General features: G+C 53.1%; 1 protein-coding gene across 4 annotated transcripts in view; it reads right to left on the bottom strand.

Annotated features, from left to right (window-relative positions):
* Positions 1 to 17,698, bottom strand: part of HAO2 (hydroxyacid oxidase 2) — a 113,303-nt gene that overhangs the window by 33,981 nt on the left and 61,624 nt on the right. Inside the window, exons 1-3 of one of the 4 annotated variants that reach the window (XM_075848269.1) lie at positions 13,820 to 14,135; positions 13,166 to 13,318; positions 12,941 to 13,092 (exon numbers count right to left, since the gene is read on the bottom strand). In XM_075848269.1, the coding sequence (XP_075704384.1) occupies positions 12,941 to 13,092; positions 13,166 to 13,296 (283 nt within the window). In that variant the 5' untranslated portion in view covers positions 13,297 to 13,318; positions 13,820 to 14,135. Of the gene's footprint in view, positions 1 to 12,940; positions 13,093 to 13,165; positions 13,319 to 13,819; positions 14,136 to 17,698 lie in introns of those variants that run through there. The other 3 variants (XM_075848267.1, XM_075848268.1, XM_075848270.1) reach the window with 3 other exon arrangements.

Here is a 17,698-nt window from a genome sequence, read left to right as displayed (position 1 = left end):
CTCCGTTGTCCCGCTCTGTGCCCTGTCATGTCGGAGGCCGAAATACTCGAGCGGCTGCGTGCTGCGGCGGCACTTACCAGGATCCCGGGGGCCGAAGCATCGCCACGTCAGGCCCGGCACCAGAGGTCTGTTGCTCAAGGGGACAGGCTCCCCTCCCCCGGCCCCCTCCCTAGCAGTAGTATGGCGGCGGGGGGGGGAGTCGGCAACACCCGCTCCTGCTCAGAGAAGGCAGAGAGCGTCTCCAGGGGCGACGGTGGCTCAGGCCGGGTCTCCCCGTCGCTCCCGGCGGTCCCGCCCTCCAGAACGCCTCAGCCCTGAGGTGGTCCCGCGGACACGGCGTCGCAGGGGGAGCCCTACAAAGGACGCTGCAGGCCAGGCAGCTGGGAGGGCCGCCTCTTCCCAGGCCCTGCGTCCTGGCAGGAATCCCCAGCCGCGACGAGGTCCGGCGGTAAACAGGGAGTCGCAGGCCGGGCTCCCTGTCACCCCTCCCCCATCGGATGCAAGAGTTGGAGGACAATCTACGGCCGCCCCGCCTGGTGATGTTCCGGTCAGGGGGCAGGCTTCATCGAGATCGTCAAGACGGACGCCTAGAGCGGCAGCGACAACGAGGCAACAGGTCCGTTCGGAAGTCTGGGTCCCAGCGGTCTGGCGGCAGGTTGCCGGCCCATCTGTCAGCGCGTCGTCGTCCCCGTGTAGGAGATGTCGGTGGGATGGCCAGTCGTCTGCGAGAGAGGAGCTGGAAGAAGGCGAACTGGACGTTTATCGGCGAGGTCAGGATGGTCCGGCTGACGGGAACACAGCGCCTGTGCAGCCCGGTGAGTGCATAACTCCGTCTTTGCCATATCCAGCGATTTTTATGTCGGGTGTCGGTGGGGGGGCAGCAAGCGTAGCATCGGCTGCCGGTAGCGGCGCGGTCGGGCGCGACGGCGCGGGTCTAGCACATTTAGTGGGTTGCTTGCGGGAGCTGGTCGGGCGTCTAGATAGGGCAGCGGCTCCAGTAGTTACGGAGGTGTCCCCGGCGGTAGTTTGGGAAGGTCCCCGGGAAGTTGGATCGGTACAGGCGCGTCCCGGGATGGCGGCTAAGGAGGCGGTCGCGGTGTCAGTACAGACCGAGGCCCAAAAAGATGGCGATAGGGTGCGTATTGATGATCGCGCTCGTGGGGAGGTGTATGTTTGCTTCGAAGGTCCGTTGGGGGCACATTTAAAGCAGGAGGTGCTTGAGCGGATCTGGAAGGACGAATATGTCGAGATTTTTTCTCTCCTGCCGCTTGCTAAATTCAATTTGGATAAGAGCAAGCGGGACGAGAGTAAGAAGGATGAGGAGGAACGTCGGCGGTATAGGCTTATCCCGCAGACGTTCGTCAATTGGTCACAGGCGTTTGCCATATTAGCCAGTGTGATGGGGGAAAAGGCGCCGGAAAATTGTTCGGCGTTGTTTTGCTATTTTGATGCCATTGGGGAGGCCCATAGGGCGTACAAGGGGCAGGCGTGGCTAAGATACGACGAGCAATTCCGTCAGCGAAAAGCGGTTCGGCCGGCGATTCGGTGGGACCAGAAGGATATTGCGCTTTGGTTAAGGGTTACGGCTCCGGTTAGGCAGTCCTTTCCCGGGAGCGTCGGCCAGGAAGGCCAGTCCAGTCAGGCCGGGCAAGGTGCTGGGGCAAAGTTGGGATTCTGCTGGCAATTCAACGATGGCCAGTGTAAGTTCGGGGCCACGTGCAAGTTCAAGCACGTGTGTTCAGAGTGTAACGGTGCATCCCACGGGGCTGCAAAATGTATGCGGAAGAAGAGGTCAGGGAACCAGCCCTCCTCGGCTAGTCAAGGTGTTGTCACCGGTGAGGGTGGAAAGGATGGCCCTTTATCTAAATGAGTATCCGGATAGGGCGGAGGCCAAGTTAATTTTCGAAGGGTTTTGTGTTGGTTTTATGATTCCTCCGCCTCCTTATGAGGTCCCGGTTACGCGGAGGAATTTTAAGTCGGCCTACTTGCATGCTGAGATCGTATCGGAAAAATTGTTTAAAGAGGTTTCGTTGGGTCGCATGGCGGGGCCTTTTGTTGATCCGCCAGTAAAAGGTTTAGTGGTGTCCCCATTGGGTATTGTGCCAAAGCGCGAGCCCCAAAAAATTTGTTTGATTCAGCATTTATCGTTTCCCAAAGGTTCGTCGGTAAATGACGGGATTGATCACGAGTTGTGTTCCGTAGTTTATACCTCATTCGATAAGGCGGTGGGGTTAGTTCGTGCTGCGGGTCCCGGCGCGCTGTTAGCAAAAACAGACATCGAGGCGGCTTTCAGGTTGTTGCCGGTTCATCCAGAAAGCCAACGGCTGTTGGGTTGTTTTTGGAATGGGGCTTTTTACGTGGATAGGTGTCTTCCGATGGGGTGTTCCCTTTCTTGCGCATACTTCGAGGCGTTTAGTAGCTTCGTCAAGTGGGTTACGAAGGGAGTAGTGGGGGTCGACTCTTTGATACATTACTTGGACGATTTCTTGTGCGTCGGCCCGGGGGGTTTGCCGGTTTGCGGTAACTTGCTTCATGCACTGCAGAAGGTTGCGAGGGATTTTGGGATCCCCTTGGCGCCAGAAAAAACTGAGGGCCCGGTACCGACGATTTGCTTTTTGGGAATTGAAATTGATTCGGTGGCGATGGAGTGTCGTCTTCCTGCGGATAAGTTGGGGGCATTGAGTCAGGAGGTACGTCGGGCTTGTAGGTTAAAGAAAATTACGCTGCGCGAGCTTCAGTCGTTGCTGGTTAAGCTGAATTTCGCTTGCCGGATTATGCCAATGGCGAGGGTGTTTAGTAGACGTTTGGCGGCTGCAACGGCGGGGGTGCGTGCGCCACATCATTTTGTGCGGCTCAAGGAGGAGCAGCGAGCTGATCTGCAGGTCTGGGATGACTTCTTAGGGCAGTATAACGGTCGCTCGCTATGGATGGCTCCAGCGCAGGATACGAGTGATTTAATTTTTTTTACGGATGCGGCTGGGGCGGGCGGTTTTGGAGCGTACGGGGGGGGGGGGCCGTGGTGCGCAGGTCAATGGCCGGCTAGCTGGGTGTCCAGTGGACTCACACGGAATCTGGCCCTGCTCGAGCTGTTCCCTATTGTGGTTGCGGCGACCATTTGGGGGGGACAGGCTCAGGGATAAGAAGGTTCGTTTTTACTGCGACAACATGGGGGTGGTACTGGCCATTAATAACATCACTGCATCAACTGGTTCAGTTGTTGCGCCATTTAGTGTTGGTGTGCTTGTCGTTGAACGCGTGGGTGGTGGCGGTGCATGTGCCGGGGGTACGGAATTGTATCGCTGATGCTCTCTCTCGCTCACAGTGGGACCGGTTTCGGCAATTGGCACCGGGAGCGGACCGTCTCGGTTTGGCTTGTCCGGAACATCTCTGGGATCTGGTCTCGGTCCCGTAGAACGATTGGTGGAAAGGTCTTTGGCGCGCACAACGTGGAGTGCTTATTCTGCTTGTTGGAGGCAGTGGGAGGAGTGGGTAAGAAAGTTGGGTGACGTCACCACGGATAGAGACAGGTTGGTGGCACTTTTGTACTGGTTGGGGGACGCCTGGGAGGCAGGGTTTTCGTTGGCAAAGGTAAATCGTTTCATGTCTGCGGTGGCTTTTGGTTTGAAGTTACGGGGCTTTCGGGATGTATCAAAATAATTTTTAGTGGAACAGGCTTTAAAGGGCCTGCGCCGAGGTAGGGTCGAAGCGGATTGTAGAAGGCCTGTGTCGTTTTCTCTGCTTAGCTCTTTGGGCGTATCATTAGTATCGGTCTGTCGTTCTTCGTCCGAGGTGGAGTTGTTTCGGTTAGCATTTTCTTTAGCGTTCTTTGGGGCATTTAGAATTGGTGAGCTGGTGTCACCTAGTACCAAGCGGGTAGGGGGTTTGAGACTGGGAGAGGTGAGCCTATATGCGGATCGGCTCGAGGTATGGTTGCGCCGGTCAAAAACTGACCAATTGGGAAAAGGAAAGCTGATTGTTTTGTTCGCCCTCCCGGGGTCGGAGATGCTTCCGGTCGCTTGCATGCGGGTTTTTAAGCCACAGGGGGGGGGGGTCTCCTGAGTTGCTATTGCTATGTCACGAGGATGGGTCATTTTTGTCCAGATTTAAATTTGGAGCTGTATTTAAAAAATGCTTGGCGGCGGTCGGTGTCGCGACGGGTCCGTATTCATCTCATTTCTTCAGGATTGGCGCAGCAACAGAAGCGGGGCGCTGGGGGTTGGATGATGAGGGGTCGTTGGGAGTCCAACAGATTTAGGTCCTACGTGCGCCCCCACTTGTTATGAGTCATGTTGTTAGCGTTTAAATAAACGTTTGTGTGCTGGTATCTAACTTTCTTTTCCGTTTCAGATCAGCCTCCGTGTCTTGTGTGGTTGTTGGGCCACTCTTACGTTCATTGGGGGGCTTTGAGGGCGGACGTCCGCCCGGACGGTCGCCAGTTGCGCATTCCGCGGCAGGACGCGGTTTTGCGTTGGCTGGGATTTAGAGGTATGTCGTGGAGCAGGGTGTTAGCGGAATTCCAGACATACGCCCGGCTGGATAGTGTGCCTGAAGTCTTGGTGTTGCACGTGGGTGGGAATGATTTGGGAGTCCGCCCTTTTCGTGAGTTAGTGCGGGATATCAAACACAATATGTTGTGTTTGTGGGTTTCCTATCCCGGGTTAGTTATAGTGTGGTCGGACATTGTTCCGAGGAAGCATTGGCGGCTGGCTAGGTCAGTGGAAAGAGTCAATAAGGCTCGTATAAAAGTGAATCGGGCGGTGTCCCGTTTTGTAGCCAAAAATGGGGGCATTTGTGTGCGGCACAGGGATTTGGAGTCAGGAGTGGGGAACTACTGGAGGAGTGATGGGGTTCATTTGACCGAGGTTGGGATTGATCTGTGGAGTATGGCAATAGCAGAGGGAATTGAAAGGGCGGTGGTGGTGTGGCGAGACTCACAGGCTTAGGGTGGTCAAGGCCTGTTTCGCTGTGGCGGGGGGAGTCCTTGAGGTCGGTCAGTACAAATTGGTGGGGGGGTCGCATCGGGGGTATGCGTCCCCCAAAAAAGGTACATGGTTGAAGACTTCATCGGGTGTTATCCCTTTGAAGTGGTCTTCTGGTGGTTGGAGCCATCTGCAGAGGTGAGCGGTGCCCCCGAGCTGGTTTACGGCTGGAGGTAAGGTCTTGGTGGTGGTGCAGATGGCTAACTCGAGTGTTTAAAAGGAATATCTAAAATGGCTTCAAGGACTTCCTCTGCTCGGGTTAATGTTAACGTTAAATTGTTATTTATGATTCTGACCCATGTTGGGTCATGTGAATTATTAGGAGGAATTCTCTGGTGGATTCCTAACTAGTTATCTGAATGTTTCGGATTTAAATTGCATTTTATAAACTGTGAAATTAATAAACGGCTGCTGTGGCCATTTCACATCCAACCTCGGTGTCACGTGTCTTTTCTCAAAGGTGGGGGTGGAGGGAAAGAAGGGATATGGGAAGGTTCATTAACACACGACTCTACTTAGGCAGGTCATGTCTTCTCACACTGTAGGTCGCATTTTTTTGGGGGGTTGGGGATGCTGTATGGTGTTCCCTACAGGGGGGGCTGTATGGTGTTCCCTACAGGGGGGCTGTATGGTGTTCCCTACAGGGGGGGGGGCTGTATGGTGTTCCCTACAGGGGGGGGGGGCTGTATGGCGTTCCCTACAGGGGGGGGCTGTATGGCGTTCCCTACAGGGGGGGCTGTATGGCGTTCCATACAGGGGGGGCTGTATGGCGCTATCCACAGGGGGGGCTGTATGGCGTTATCTACAGGTGGGACTGTATGGCATTCCCTACAGGGGGGGCTGTATGGCGTTCCCTACAGACCCCCCCCTGTAGGGAACGCCATACAGACCCCCTGTAGATAACGCCATACAGCCCCCCCTGTAGATAACGCCATACAGCCCCAAACCCCCCTGTAGGGAACGCCATACAGACCCCCTGTAGATAACGCCATACAGTCCCCCCTGTAGATAACGCCATACAGCCCCCCTGTAGATAACACCATACAGCCCCCCCTGTGGATAGCACCATACAGCCCCCCCTGTATGGAACGCCATACAGACCCCCTGTAGATAACGCCATACATCCCCCCCTGTAGATAACACCATACAGCCCCCTGTAGATCACGCCATACAGCCCTCCCCCCCTGTAGATAACGCCATACATCCCCCTGTAGATAGCGCCATACAGCCCCCCTGTAGATAGCGCCATACAGACCCCCCCCTGTAGATAACACCATACAGCCCCCTGTAGATCACGCCATACAGCCCCCTCAGTAGATAATGCCATACAGCCCCCCCTGTAAATAACGCCATACAGCCCCCCTGTATATAACGCCATACAGCCCCCTGTAGATAACGCCATACAGTCCCCCTCTGTAGATAACGCCATACAGCCCCCCTGTAGATAACGCCATACAGCCCCCCTGTAGATAACGCCATACAGCCCCCCTGTATATAACGCCATACAGCCCCCCTGTATATAACGCCATACAGCCCCCCTGTAGATAACGCCATACAGCCCCCCTGTAGATAACGCCGTACAGACCCCCTGTATATAACGCCACACAGCCCCCCTGTAGATAACGCCATACAGCCCCCCTGTATATAACGCCACACAGCCCCCCTGTAGATAACGCCATACAGCCCCCCTGTAGATAACGCCATACAGCCCTCCTGTAGATAACGCCATACAGCCCCCCTGTAGATAGCACCATACAGCCCCCCCTGTAGATAACGCCATACAGCCCCCCTGTAGATAGCGCCATACAGCCCCCCTGTAGATAACGCCATACAGCCCCCCTGTAGATAGCACCATACAGCCCCCCTGTAGATAACGCCATACAGCCCCCCCTGTAGATAGCGCCATACAGCCCCCCTGTAGATAACGCCATACATCCCCCCCTGTAGATAACGCCATACATCCCCCCCTGTAGATAACGCCATACATCCCCCCCTGTAGATAACGCCATACAGCCCCCCCTGTAGATAACGCCATACATCCCCCTGTAGATAACGCCATACAGCCCCCCTGTAGATAACGCCATACAGCCCCCCCTGTAGATAACACCATACAGCCCCCCCTGTAGATAACGCCATACATCCCCCCTGTAGATAACGGCATACAGACCCCCTGTAGATAGCGCCATACAGACCCCCCTGTAGATAACACCATACAGCCCCCCCTGTAGATAACACCATACAGCCCCCCCTGTAGATAACGCCATACAGTCCCCCCTGTAGATAACGGCATACAGTCCCCCTGTAAATAACGCCATACAGCCCCCCCTGTAGATAACGCCATACAGCCCCCCTGTAGATAACGCCATACATCCCCCCCTGTAGATACCGCCATACAGCCCCCCCTGTAGATAACTCCATACAGTCCCCCCTGTAGATAACGCCATACAGACCCCCCTGTAGATAACGCCATACAGTCCCCCCTGTAGATAACGCCATACAGCCCCCCTGTAGATAACGCCATACAGCCCCCCTGTAGATAACGCCATACAGCCCCCCTGTAGATAACTCCATACAGTCCCCCCTGTAGATAACGCCATACAGCCCCCCTGTAGATAACGCCATACAGCCCCCCTGTAGATAACGCCATACAGTCCCCCCTGTAGATAACGCCATACAGTCCCCCCTGTAGATAACGCCATACAGCCCCCCTGTAGATAACGGCATACAGCCCCCCTGTAGATAACGGCATACAGACCCCCTCTGTAGATAACGCCATACAGCCCCCCCTGTAGATAACACCATACAGCCCCCCCTGTAGATAACGCCATACAGTCCCCCCTGTAGATAACGCCATACAGCCCCCCTGTAGATAACGCCATACAGCGCATCCTGTAGATAACACCATACAGCCCCCCCTGTAGATAACGCCATACAGTCCCCCCTGTAGATAACGCCATACAGCCCCCCTGTAGATAACGCCATACAGCCCCTCTGTAGATAACGCCATACAGACCCCCTCTGTAGATAACGCCTTACACCCCTCCTGTAGATAGCGCCATACAGCCCCCCTGTAGATAACGCCATACAGCCCCCCTGTAGATAACGCCATACAGCCCCCCCTGTAGATAACACCATACAGCCCCCCCTGTAGATAACACCATACAGCCCCCCCTGTAGATAACACCATACAGCCCCCCTGTAGATAACGCCATACAGCCCCCCCTGTAGATAGCGCCATACAGCCCCCTCTGTAGATAACGCCATACAGACCCCCCCTGTAGATAACGCCATACAGACCCCCCCTGTAGATAACGCCATACAGCCCCCCCTGTAGATAACACCATACAGCCCCCCCTGTAGATAACACCATACAGCCCCCCCTGTAGATAGCGCCATACAGCCCCCCCTGTAGATAACGCCATACAGCCCCCCTGTAGATAACGCCATACAGCCCCCCTGTATATAACGGCATACAGTCCCCCTCTGTAGATAACACCATACAGCCCCTCTGTAGATAACGCCATACAGCCCCCCTGTAGATAACGCCATACAGCCCCCCCTGTAGATAACGCCATACAGCCCCCTGTAGATAACGCCATACAGTCCCCCCTGTAGAGAACGCCATACAGCCCCACTGTAGATAACACCATACAGCCCCCCTGTAGATAACACCATACAGCCCCCTCTGTAGATAACACCATACAGCCCCTCTGTAGATAACGCCATACAGTCCCCCCTGTAGATAACGCCATACAGCCCCCCTGTAGATAACGCCATACAGCCCCCCCTGTAGATAACGCCATACAGCCCCCCCTGTAGATAACGCCATACAGCCCCCCTGTAGATAACGCCATACAGCCCCCCTGTAGATAACGCCATACAGCCCCCCCTGTAGATAACGCCATACAGCCCCCCCTGTAGATAACGCCATGTAGATATCCACAGGGGCGGGCTGTATGGTGCTATCTACAGGGGGGGCTGTATGGCGTTATCTACAGGGGGGGCTGTATGGCGTTATCTACAGGGGGGCTGTATGGCGTTATCTACAGGGGGGGCTGTATGGCGTTATCTATAGGGGGGCTGTATGGCGTTATCTACAGGGGGGCTGTATGGCGTTATCTACAGGGGGGCTGTATGGCGCTATCTACAGGGGGACTGTATGGCGTTATCTACAGGGGGACTCTGTATGGCGTTATCTACAGGGGGGTCTGTATGGCGCTATCTACAGGGGGGTCTGTATGGCGTTATCTACAGGGGGGGCTGTATGGCGTTATCTACAGGGGGGACTGTATGGCGTTATCTACAGAGGGGACTGTATGGCGTTATCTACAGGGGGCTGTATGGCGCTATCTACAGGGGGACTGTATGGCGTTATCTACAGAGGGGGCTGTATGGCGTTATCTACAGAGGGGGCTGTATGGCGTTATCTACAGGGGGGCTGTATGGCGTTATCTACAGGGGGGGCTGTATGGCGTTATCTATAGGGGGGCTGTATGGCGTTATCTACAGGGGGGCTGTATGGCGTTATCTACAGGGGGGCTGTATGGCGCTATCTACAGGGGGACTGTATGGCGTTATCTACAGGGGGACTCTGTATGGCGTTATCTACAGGGGGGACTGTATGGCGTTATCTACAGGGGGGTCTGTATGGCGCTATCTACAGGGGGGTCTGTATGGCGTTATCTACAGGGGGGTCTGTATGGCGCTATCTACAGGGGGGTCTGTATGGCGTTATCTACAGGGGGGGCTGTATGGCGTTATCTACAGGGGGGACTGTATGGCGTTATCTACAGAGGGGACTGTATGGCGTTATCTACAGGGGGGGATGTATGGCGTTATCTACAGGGGGGGATGTATGGCGTTATCTACAGGGGGGGATGTATGGCGTTATCTACAGAGGGGGTCTGTATGGCGTTATCTACAGGGGGACTGTATGGCGTTATCTACAGGGGGGCTGTATGGCGCTATCTACAGGGGGACTGTATGGCGTTATCTACAGGGGGGCTGTATGGTGTTATCTACAGGGGGTCTGTATGGTGTTATCTACAGGGGGGGCTGTATGGCGTTATCTACAGGGGGGTCTGTATGGCGCTATCTACAGGGGGGTCTGTATGGCGTTATCTACAGGGGGGGCTGTATGGCGTTATCTACAGGGGGGACTGTATGGCGTTATCTACAGAGGGGACTGTATGGCGTTATCTACAGGGGGGGATGTATGGCGTTATCTACAGGGGGGGATGTATGGCGTTATCTACAGGGGGCTGTATGGCGTTATCTACAGTGGGCTGTATGGCGTTATCTACAGAGGGGGCTGTATGGCGTTATCTACAGGGGGGGCTGTATGGCGTTATCTACAGGGGGGGCTGTATGGCGTTATCTACAGAGGGGGCTGTATGGCGTTATCTACAGTGGGCTGTATGGCGTTATCTACAGAGGGGACTGTATGGCGTTATCTACAGGGGGGGATGTATGGCGTTATCTACAGGGGGGATGTATGGCGTTATCTACAGAGGGGGTCTGTATGGCGTTATCTACAGGGGGGCTGTATGGCGTTATCTACAGTGGGCTGTATGGCGTTATCTACAGAGGGGGCTGTATGGCGTTATCTACAGGGGGGGCTGTATGGCGTTATCTACAGGGGGGGCTGTATGGCGTTATCTACAGAGGGGGCTGTATGGCGTTATCTACAGGGGGACTGTATGGCGTTATCTACAGGGGGGCTGTATGGCGTTATCTACAGGGGGCTGTATGGCGTTATCTACAGGGGGGCTGTATGGCGTTATCTACAGGGGGGCTGTATGGCGTTATCTACAGGGGGGGATGTATGGCGTTATCTACAGGGGGGGATGTATGGCGTTATCTACAGAGGGGGTCTGTATGGCGTTATCTACAGGGGGACTGTATGGCGTTATCTACAGGGGGGGCTGTATGGCGTTATCTACAGTGGGCTGTATGGCGTTATCTACAGAGGGGGCTGTATGGCGTTATCTACAGGGGGGGTCTGTATGGCGTTATCTACAGGGGGACTGTATGGCGTTATCTACAGGGGGGCTGTATGGCGTTATCTACAGGGGGCTGTATGGCGTTATCTACAGGGGGGCTGTATGGCGTTATCTACAGGGGGGGCTGTATGGCGTTATCTATAGCGGGGCTGTATGGCGTTATCTACAGGGGGGCTGTATGGCGTTATCTACAGGGGGGCTGTATGGCGTTATCTACAGGGGGGCTGTATGGCGTTATCTACAGGGGGGTCTGTATGGCGCTATCTACAGGGGGGTCTGTATGGCGTTATCTACAGGGGGGGCTGTATGGCGCTATCTACAGGGGGGGCTGTATGGCGTTATCTACAGGGGGGCTGTATGGCGTTATCTACAGGGGGGCTGTATGGCGTTATATACAGGGGGGGAATGCATGGCGCTATCTACAGGGGGGGATGTATGGCGTTATCTACAGAGGGGACTGTATGGCGTTATCTACAGAGGGGACTGTATGGTGTTATCTACAGAGGGGACTGTATGGCGTTATCTACAGGGGGGGATGTATGGCGTTATCTACAGGGGGGGATGTATGGCGTTATCTACAGAGGGACTCTGTATGGCGTTATCTACAGGGGGGACTGTATGGCGTTATCTACAGGGGGGTCTGTATGGCGTTATCTACAGAGGGGACTGTATGGCGTTATCTACAGAGGGGCTGTATGGCGTTATCTACAGGGGGCTGTATGGCGTTATCTACAGGGGGGACTGTATGGCGTTATCTACAGGGGGGGCTGTATGGTGTTATCTACAGGGGGCTGTATGGCGTTATCTACAGGGGGGCTGTATGGCGTTATCTACAGGGGGGCTGTATGGCGTTATCTACAGGAGGGCTGTATGGCGTTATCTACAGGGGGGCTGTATGGCGTTATCTACAGGGGGGCTGTATGGCGTTATCTACAGGGGGGGATGTATGGCGTTATCTACAGGAGGGCTGTATGGCGTTATCTACAGGGGGGCTGTATGGCGTTATCTACAGGGGGGTCTGTATGGCGCTATCTACAGGGGGGCTGTATGGCGTTCTCTACAGGGGGGCTGTATGGCGTTATCTACAGAGGGGGCTGTATGGCGTTATCTACAGGGGGGTCTGTATGGCGCTATCTACAGGGGGGTCTGTATGGCGTTATCTACAGGGGGGGCTGTATGGCGCTATCTACAGGGGGGGCTGTATGGCGTTATCTACAGGGGGGCTGTATGGCGTTATCTACAGGGGGGCTGTATGGCGTTATATACAGGGGGGGAATGCATGGCGCTATCTACAGGGGGGATGTATGGCGTTATCTACAGAGGGGACTGTATGGCGTTATCTACAGAGGGGACTGTATGGTGTTATCTACAGAGGGGACTGTATGGTGTTATCTACAGGGGGGGATGTATGGCGTTATCTACAGGGGGGGATGTATGGCGTTATCTACAGGGGGGGATGTATGGCGTTATCTACAGGGGGGGATGTATGGCGTTATCTACAGAGGGACTCTGTATGGCGTTATCTACAGGGGGACTGTATGGCGTTATCTACAGGGGGGTCTGTATGGCGTTATCTACAGAGGGGACTGTATGGCGTTATCTACAGGGGGGCTGTATGGCGTTATCTACAGGGGGGCTGTATGGCGTTATCTACAGGGGGGGCTGTATGGCGTTATCTACAGGGGGGACTGTATGGCGTTATCTACAGGGGGGCTGTATGGCGTTATCTACAGGGGGGCTGTATGGCGTTATCTACAGGGGGGCTGTATGGCGTTATCTACAGGGGGGCTGTATGGCGTTATCTACAGGGGGGCTGTATGGCGTTATCTACAGGGGGGCTGTATGGCGTTATCTACAGGGGGGGTTGTGTGACACCCAGGGGAGGGGGGCCCCAGACAAAAGTTTGCTATGGGGCCCAGTCTTTCCTAGTTACGCCCCTGGGTATGAGGTTCCTCCTACCTCTGGCTGTACTCATCTCGCCATCAGGCCAGGCCAGGCAGTGGAAGGCTGTAGGTGCTATCCCGATAGGACAGCTGATCTCTGTTCCCAACACGGTAGTCCTGGTGTCCGTTACTGACACATCTCGCAGCATCCGGGGCCTCAGGCGTATCCTGGAGAGCATATAATGTCAGTCATTACCCAGCATGCATTGAGCATTAACAGCCCAAAAACGACAGTAGTTACCGCTTGAAGGCCAGTAAGTTGTCATCCCGAGTGCAGCAATCGTCAGCTCCCGCGGCAAAATATTCCCATGTGGCCTTAGGTAAATGATCTTTGGCGTAAGCTTCAAAGTCCGACAGGCAAATGAGGGACATCTCGGCCTCCCCCTGCCCCGACCTGTGCAGAGGTAAAGACAGAAAGTCATGTTAGACAGCGCCGCCCTATGGGCAACCCTAAGTCATGACACCATCAGAGAAGATTATTAGTGGACTGGGAACCATAGACTGTAGTGTGTGCGCTGTATGTCACCTTCATCCGTATACAACTCAGCTCCACTACATCATTATAGATGTATGAAGAGGACCTGACGGAATATTTTGCTGTATACTCCTATGCTAATCCTAAAACATCCTCCAGTCACATCCAGAGCAGAATTCATAGTTCTGTAGTTACATTAGATCTTATACACCAGTCACATCCGGAGCTGCATGCACAATTCTGCTGGCTTCTGGCGCAATCTCAGTAGCACATGTAAAACCCAACACTCTCAGCTGAGGAAATGGCAGGAAAAAAAATGTGCCATGTTGTAGAAAACCAAGGAAAAGACGCCAGGTGTGAACGGGCCCGACAGAAGGGAGACACTTATCACTATCACGAGCTATGATGTTTACATTTTACCTTTTTCCGTATCCAGCGCCAGTCTTAGTAAATCTGCATCAAAGTCAATAAGAAAGTTGCAGAACGTCTCATTATACCATGATGAAGCTTTATTAACAGACGGTACCGGCCCTTTAAGTGTCCACCCAGTATGTAGTGTCAGACCTGCCAGTGTACTCTGCCCCCTCTCTTACATTACGGGGTCTCCTGTCCTGCTCCGTCCACCCTCTCCTCCTGAACAGTACTGGACTTTATGCTCCTGTCCTCAGACCCAGCAGTCGCCTACCCCCAGAGCTGCTGACGCAGGATGGTAGGAGGTGCCCCCTCCTCTATATACACAGCTGTAGTGTGCGTTACACAATCCCGGCTGATGTGTGTGATCGCTGCGCCTAACACAAGGTGCTACAACCAATATGGACGCCACATCAGCCCCCACACGAGCAGCCACCCAGCTTTCCCAGGACCCTGAGCGGCAAATCTGTTGCTTTATGCCTCCACCTCCTGTGTCATAGTGTATCCAAACATGAAATATCTCACTGAGCTCCGCCCAAAGGAAAACAATGCATCATGGGAAGATTTAAAACTAAGTTCTGAAAGTTTCTAATAGACCTGATGTTATAATTGCTCATCATTTTCAAGATCTCTGCTTGCTGACACTGAATAGGAAAATTTTTGTTTACATACAGAAGCTGAAAATCACACCTGATAGTAATTCTCACAGATGAGGGTTTGTTACAATTGTATCCAGTCTAAACAATCCTCTATGACCTAAACAACCTGAACTTCACACTGATACATGTTACCTGCACTGATACATAGTAACAAAGTCATCAGTTGTGTGAGCAGGACTAGGGGAGGAAGGGTTTTTAGAGTAAAACTGTAAATAATGTTTAATGCTCCAGACACATCTAGAGCTGCATTTACAGTTGTATTGATTTCCTAGCTGCAGGACCTCATAACTGTCTGCTGTCTTAATGTTTGTACCCAATATGCTCTTCTGTGGTGCATTGTGGGAGATGTAGTATTTACACCAGGTACTGAACATTAGTACATTAGCTAAGCTTATGGATTCCCACTGTAAGTCAGCAGAACTATGAATGCAGCTCTGGAGGTGCCTGGAGAATCGGGCATGATATAACAGTAGAATTGTGACTGCATCTTTGGATGTGACTGGAATATGAGACATGATGTTACAGCAAAATTATGAATGCAGCTGTGGATGTTACTAGAGTATACGACATGGTGTAACAGCAGAATTATGACTTTATGTTACTGTAAAATGAATACAGCTCTGGATGTGACTAGAGTATAAGACATGATTTATGTCAGGATCAGGACATGTAGATGTATAACCTGTGATACAGATACTGTGGATTAATAATTGACCGTGCGTCGTCAGCGCAGCTTTATGTGTAACAGCAGCTTTTTACTGACGCGGCCTCTGCCCCCAGTGAGATCTGATCTGTGTGGTTAATGTGCAGACAAGAAGGAGAGCAGGGCAGTGCCGTCCTCTAACTAGGCCTCAGGGTAATGCCGTCCTCTCACTAGGCCTCAGGGTAATGCCGTCCTCTCACTAGGCCTCAGGGTAGTACCGTCCTCTCACTAGGCCTCAGGGTAATGCCGTCCTCTCACTAGGCCTCAGGGCAGTACCGTTCTCTCACTAGGCCTCAGGGCAGTACTGTTCTCTCACTAGGCCTCAGGGTAATGCCGTCCTCTCACTAGGCCTCAGGGCAGTACCGTTCTCTCACTAGGCCTCAGGGCAGTACTGTTCTCTCACTAGGCCTCAGGGCAGTACCGTTCTCTGACTAGGCCTCGGGGCAGTACTGTTCTCTCACTAGGCCTCGGGGCAGTACTGTTCTCTCACTAGTGTGGTGGCCCGTGGGTGGCGGGGAATGCAGGAACCCAAAATGGTGGATACTGGGCTCTCTGTCTTGTGTCACGGTGGTATTTTGCCTTGCAGGCCTTCCCACCTCCCAGGGACACACACACACAGTGATGAGGGGGTTGCACAAGATGATGATGATGACTGTTGTTTCCCCCGGGGCACTCCCTTGGTGGCTGACTCCTGTCTGGTGTTATTTGGGGTGCCCTTGGTGTAGAGTGCAAATAGAAGACAGGAGACGGTGGTGGCAGTTAATCAGGAGAGCTTGCAGCACACTTTTACTTTTCAAGATGGAGATTGTACAATACAAATATGTCATCCAAATTCAGCTCAATCAGTGTAGCCCAATGCTAAATGCAGGAGTGCTATTATCTCTCTACTCACAGTCTCTCTTTCTGGACTCTTCTGGCTCCTTGAGCTGTTATTCCAATAAATCTCTTTAGGCCTGTCTTTCTCTGTAATCCGAAAATGGCTGAACTCAGGAGCACCTTCACTGTGCTTCCTCCTGCATCCACTCCTAGCTCACCACTCTCACCACTCCCTAATTAACTCCTCCCAGCTTCTGTTACATTATAGAAAACCACTCCGCATAGGCTGAAACACAATGTCATAACATTTCTGAACCTGTAGATGGCAGCATAACACAACACATGAAGACAAACATAGTTTTCATAGTAGTGCTCCTGTGGGACACTACATACACCCCCTCTTTAAATAAAGCCGTCCTCGGCGTCCGACTCTCCAGGCGGCAGGTTAACCTAAAACAAAGGTTAATCACAATTGCAATAATAAACTAAGAGTCCATACAGTCTCTGAGGAATATGAGGATATAATGCTGAACAGGTAAAAATGTCCAAGAGTCCTTGTCATATGAACTGGGGAAAATGAAGGGCTTGTTACCCAATTGGGATGCAAACAATACAACGTCTCTGGTGAAGGATAATCCAAAAATGAAGTCTCAGATTCAACAGTTCAATCTTGATATCGAGCTGGCATCTTACCTCGGGTAGCTCTATCAGATCTCCTCAGGGGCTCCTCTATAACAATTTCAGGGTCCCTGGATTCCTCTGGACCAGGCCGGAACTCGGATGACGAGGTCACTTGGTCTTCGCCGGGATCAAGAACAGTTCTTGGAACAAAAATAGACAGCCAAGGTTGGAACAGCCAATCAAGAGGGGACATACTAGTTGTTGGCGGTAGCGGTTCAGCTGCAGGAGATTTCTCAGTTGTCTGTGGTTCTGCTGGTACCTCTTCCTTTAGGCAGAGCTTGAGACGATTACGGTGGACGACTTGGGAATCTCGGCCTTCGCGCACAATCTCATAGACATCAGTCCCAGGGTGCGGGATGGACTTAATTGTGTATGGTTCTTTCTGCCACTTTCTGTCCAACTTACTTGAACGATGGTTGTTTTTCAGCCACACACGGTCTCCAATTTGGAAGGGTTCTGCTTCGGCCTTTTGATCAAAACCTGCTTGTTGCCTTTGACGAGCATCTTCCATCCGTCTTTCCACAATCTCGTTGGCTTCAGCCAGGCGACGCTGGTGATCACTCACCCACTCTGTGTTTGGCAGGGGGTTGATAGTATCTGGAACTTCGACATCCATGGCCAAGTCCGAAGGCAATTTGCCCTGACGGCCAAACAGGAGATAGTAAGGAGTGTACCCTGTGGAGCAGTGCACAGTGTTGTTATACAGGTACACCAATTCTGGCAGGAGAGTCGGCCAATCAGCCCTCTTCTGGGACGGAACAGTTCTTAACATCCCAATAAGAGTCTGGTTCATCTTTTCACATAAGCCATTACCTTGTGGATGATAAGCGGTAGTTCTCAGCTTCTGACAGCCATAGAGGGAACACAACTCGTGGAACAGTTGAGACTCAAATGCGGAACCACGATCAGTCAGGATCTTGTCCGGACAGCCATAGGGGAGTACGAAATTCTTCCAAAAGATGGCAGCGGTGGTCTTGGCAGTCAGGTCTTTCACTGGCATAGCTACCACGAACTTCGTATAGTGGTCAA

The sequence above is a fragment of the Rhinoderma darwinii genome, unplaced genomic scaffold (genome assembly GCF_050947455.1).
Source record: "Rhinoderma darwinii isolate aRhiDar2 unplaced genomic scaffold, aRhiDar2.hap1 Scaffold_3160, whole genome shotgun sequence".
In the NCBI taxonomy this organism is placed as follows: domain Eukaryota; kingdom Metazoa; phylum Chordata; class Amphibia; order Anura; family Rhinodermatidae; genus Rhinoderma; species Rhinoderma darwinii.
Note: the sequence above shows the minus strand (reverse complement) of the source record. Positions and strands in the feature narration are given on the sequence as shown.